Source organism: Bidens hawaiensis, unplaced genomic scaffold, assembly GCF_021521415.1.
Source record: "Bidens hawaiensis isolate Kalapana, Puna unplaced genomic scaffold, B.hawaiensis_p1.1 tig00037229_1, whole genome shotgun sequence".
NCBI classification, from domain to species: Eukaryota; Viridiplantae; Streptophyta; class Magnoliopsida; order Asterales; family Asteraceae; genus Bidens; species Bidens hawaiensis.
The window spans coordinates 70,857-75,543 of NW_027505467.1; the positions used below are offsets into that span (position 1 = coordinate 70,857).

General features: G+C 34.4%; 1 protein-coding gene across 1 annotated transcript; it reads left to right on the top strand.

Moving 5' to 3' along the window:
* The first annotated feature begins 3,212 nt into the window (after nt 1–3,212).
* LOC143613380 (auxin-responsive protein SAUR21-like) lies at nt 3,213–3,824 on the top strand. Its single transcript, XM_077087095.1, has one exon. The coding sequence runs from the start codon at nt 3,537–3,539 to the stop codon at nt 3,822–3,824; it is 288 nt and encodes a 95-aa protein (XP_076943210.1). The 5' UTR covers nt 3,213–3,536.
* The last annotated feature ends 863 nt before the right edge of the window (nt 3,825–4,687 follow it).

Here is a 4,687-nt window from a genome sequence, read left to right on the forward strand (position 1 = left end):
TAAAAAAGAAACACCCCCCTTCCCCATGTGATCAAAACTCTAAAAAAAGCCCTAGTTTTAACAAATACATATCTTGTGTGTGAACAATGTTTACACAAAATTCATTTTTTTGCTTTCAATTTGGCATTAAGTTGTTAGTAATAATATTTAAATATTCAGCTAACGGTTCTAATGTGTATTTGTCAACTAATATTCTAAGAAACAAATACAAGCTCACATATTATAAATTAGGTAGTAATTACTAATTATGGCAAATTTTGGTGTTATAAATTATAATTGACCAATAACATATTAAATAGTGGTAAAAGTAATTACCAACCTCAAAAGTCAATATATTTAAACTGAGTAACTGAAGGCCTTTATATTTATAGGGCCTCAAGCTCTTGCTTAGCCCAACAATGCACATGGGCCGACCCTGCATACACACAGAATGACAGAAATGGTCTTAATTTGCTGAAGATGATAAATAATATCTACCCACAGCAACTTAGTGTACTAGTCCGAAAATTCGTGTATGCCCATCATCAGCATCATCATTATCGTATTCAGTAAATTCCACAAACAGTAAAGCTACAGAGTCTGAGGAGGGTAAGATGTAGACAACCTTACCTCTACCCCGTAGAAATAGAGAGGCTGCTTCCGATAAGATCCCCCGAGTCGATAGTAGTTTTGCATCAAGCCTTGGACATAAGACACATAACACACAACCATTTGGGCATTGACTAATTGGTGCATGTACATTTGTCTTTCGGTCATCAACACCACCACATGATGCCTGATTAACCTTCCGCCACTTTTAACGTTATTTTCACGAAGCTAGTAAAATAACGTTAAAATTAATGCACTTTCACTTTTACCCACCCGAGAGCTGATGACCGTCGTTTTAGTCATTCAAAAACCCAGTTAAACTAAATAGTTAGAGTAAGTAGGGTATCGTATCCACGAGAAGCATGTGGTCATTGTCACAAAATTTTTTGATTATTTAATCTAAATTTAACTAAATAAGATGGAGAAACAATGTCAAGCAAAATTTGAAAATTGATTTTAAAAACAATTTAAACATGCAACCTCCTCCAGGTTTCAGGTTCTAGGTTTCACACAAAACCCATTTTATTAATTGGACACCACATAGACATGGTGTTAGAAAGTCGGCTAATTTAGGTGGTAATCTAAAATAGATGTTTGTCATAGGATCTTTTATAATTCAATTACCTTATTTATTAGTGTGAATCGACCTACTCTATGTCACCCAACAAGCTACTAGGTTTTGTCATCAACCGAACAAGTTGTAAAGCAATGATTACTAACACATGCAAATAGTTTAAATAAACCAACACATCAATTTGTTCATACAACGTTGTCAATGTCAAAAACAAATCCAAACATGAATAAAATTGACAAAAGTGTTAAAACTCAAACGAACCGTCCGAAGAAAGTTACAACAAGATTAGCGTTGCGTCATTACCGTTATTGCCTCTTAATTTGTGTGACACGCAGCCCTAGGCTGCCTTCTCCTGTTCCGTGCATCCTCAAGCCACTCAGCCGTCCCCCTAAAAAGAAATATAACAGCCGTATATCCCCTTGTATGTGTTATTCCATTCGTGTATATCCAAAGCCTCCCATGACCTCGTTCTTTTCTTCCTTTCCTCTTGTGGGCTATACTTTTAATTCATTTTTATATTGGACCGACAAATGAGCCCACCAATTTTCTTTTAAAGCATTTGTTTACTACACCAATTTACATGTGACATCATGATGCACTTGTTACGTTGAAACCACACATTCCATTTTATCAATTCATATTAACTTATATTGTTGTTATATTATTAGCAATATGGAGACTCTCATTTGTATACTATCTCATTGATCATCGACATCTTCTTGAAATTCTGATAGTCACTTGGTTTAACTTAATCACACCTTAAGCTCCAATTACCTGTTAACATTAACAACTCAAAGTAATTGCATTCTAACAAATATTTAAACTAAAAGTGCAATATTATTAATAATTAGTTACAACCAAACAACTACTCATCAAGAGCCCACACATGTATACATTATATGTGCGTACCACGGCCAGTGCATTTTCATTTAAACTTGTATGCCCATAATTTATTATATGCCCATAGTAATAGAAGGCCCACACATATATACATTATATGCACACAATAAGTGCAATTGATACAATATGAGAGCGGAAGAAAAGAGTATATATATATGATTGAGTTTTCATTTAAACTTGATAGATCTCTAATTACATAGACCATTCCACAAGGAGAAAATTTCAAGAAAAATGAAGTACACCAAGTCCTCAAGCGTCTTACACCTTTGGTACTTTCAAAGCCGAAGCCAAAGCATCTGTATGATCAACAAATTATGGTCCACGGATCAAGAATCTTAAGCCTTTGGTCTTTCCAAAGACGATCGAAATTGAAGCATCTTATCTCACAAAATGATCCAAGGGATCAAATCTTACATCTTTGGTCCTTCCAAAGTCAGAATAGGAATATATGTGATATCATATATGTTATCTTTGTATATATTCTTCTTGTCCGATTGGAATATAAAAAGCATATACTATACAACTTGAACATGTAAATAATATGCAACTTGAATATATAATAACACAAAATCATAGAAATTTGTTATTACTAGTTTGGACTATTTGTTATGGAGCTACATTATATTGGAAGCATATTTGTTGGCCTAAAGTTGGGAATTAATTATTAACCATATTATTGGATTGGATTTAGAGAAGATCAAATAAAGCCTTATTTTAAGCTACTATAAATATAGGGTTGTTTCATCAAAGAGGGGTTAAGTGGGAAAACATTCTCAAGGATGCATTACACTCAAATATGTGGCAATTATAGGCTTGTTTGTTGAAAGTTGGAACTGCAAGATATCATGTTTATGCAACATGAAGGTCAAAATATCATATAAAAAAAATTTGTGATGGTTCTAATTAATTCAATGCATGAAATTCCAAAAAGTGGATGTCTCCACTCTCCTACAAAGGTAACTGTTTAAGGCATGTTTAAAAACCACAAAGCAAGAATTTCATATTAGACATTTCCATGTGTATGAAAATAAAATTATCTGATTATAAATGCTTCAATATATAAATATGAACATCATTAGCGGGTTTATTATAAAAAAACGGCTTAAACAAAGTTATGTACGTGTATGTACGATATATTTTTACAATATCCTAGTCGTCTGAATATCCATAATAGCATATATTATATCACATATATTCTTAATCATTATCTATTTTGTTTGAAGATTCTTGATCAAGGGGGATCATTTGGACATATAGATGTCTGTAAGATATAGATTAGGAAATTTTCTAGAGATTGACGACTTGTCGTACTTCAGTTTTCTTGAAATATCCACCTTACCGAATTGTTGATCTGGTTATATAGATATCTATTTATACTAGTATATATTATGTTTGAATGAACCATCAACTTATTGAGCTTCCCCTCAAAGTCTTTGCTTCATCCATCACATAGTCTCAGTTTAATTAACATATTATGGGCTTACACAAATTTCCTAAAATCTTTTATACTAAGCTAGCTATTAGGAGACAAACATCTTCAGTGGTCATTGATGTACCGAAAGGCCATTTCTCTGTGTATGTTGGTGAAAACAGCCCGAAGAGATTTGCAGTTCCAATAGCGTATCTTAAACATCCTTCATTTCAAATATTGCTGAATTTGGCGGAAGAGGAGTTTGGCTATGCCCATCCGATGGGAGGTCTCACGTTCCCGTGCAAAGAAGAGACTTTCATTAAACTCATTGGCATTATACAGTCAACATGATTGTGGTATATTAAGAGAGCATAACTTTTTTTTTATGTAACTTTGAAGTTTTTTCTTTATTTCTTTATCACTTTTTCGTGGTTGCGCCTAGGTAGGGCAGGTTATTAACAATGAGAATATGTATTCATGTAAACAAGATTTTATTGGAAATTTTAGTGAACATGTGTTTTCCCTGATCTTGGACATAAGTAGTTATTTGTATTTGTTACTAATATAACTATAATTTGATACATACGTGTTTGTATATATAAGAAGATTATTATGAATCAAGAGATGTCTAAAACGGAGTTAAGATGATTAAGACATTGATGCCCTCTAAGTTGTGTGTTTGAAACTGTGAACTATGGAAAAGGGATTTGTCCCACATCGACGGAACAATAAATCAGGACTGAATTTATAAGTGAGAGCTTATACTAAAAATAACTCTTGTATAACAAGACACACCAATGGCAGTTGCAAGGATGCGGAGTAACTAACAAGCCCATGAGCGGTTCATTGCTATCATATAGTTGAAAACTGTTCATGTCGCGGACAAATTTACGATGTCTCTGTCGTTGACGTTTGTCAAGCAGGCCACTTGGCCAAGGTCTTCTAAACGTCAGCAGGCCACTTGGCCAAGGTCTTCTTCGGCTAATGAGACCTCGATCCCAAACAAACGTCAGCAGGCCACTTGGCCAAGGTCTTCTTCGGCTAATGAGACCTCGATCCCAAAGGCTTCGGAGTACCTTTTTGATAGGTGCCTCTCTATTTGTAAAGGGAATTCACAAGTGGCCAAGGTCTTCTTCGGCTAATGAGACCTCGATCCCAAAGGCTTCGGAGTACCTTTTTGATAGGTGCCTCTCTATTTGTAAAGGGAATTCACT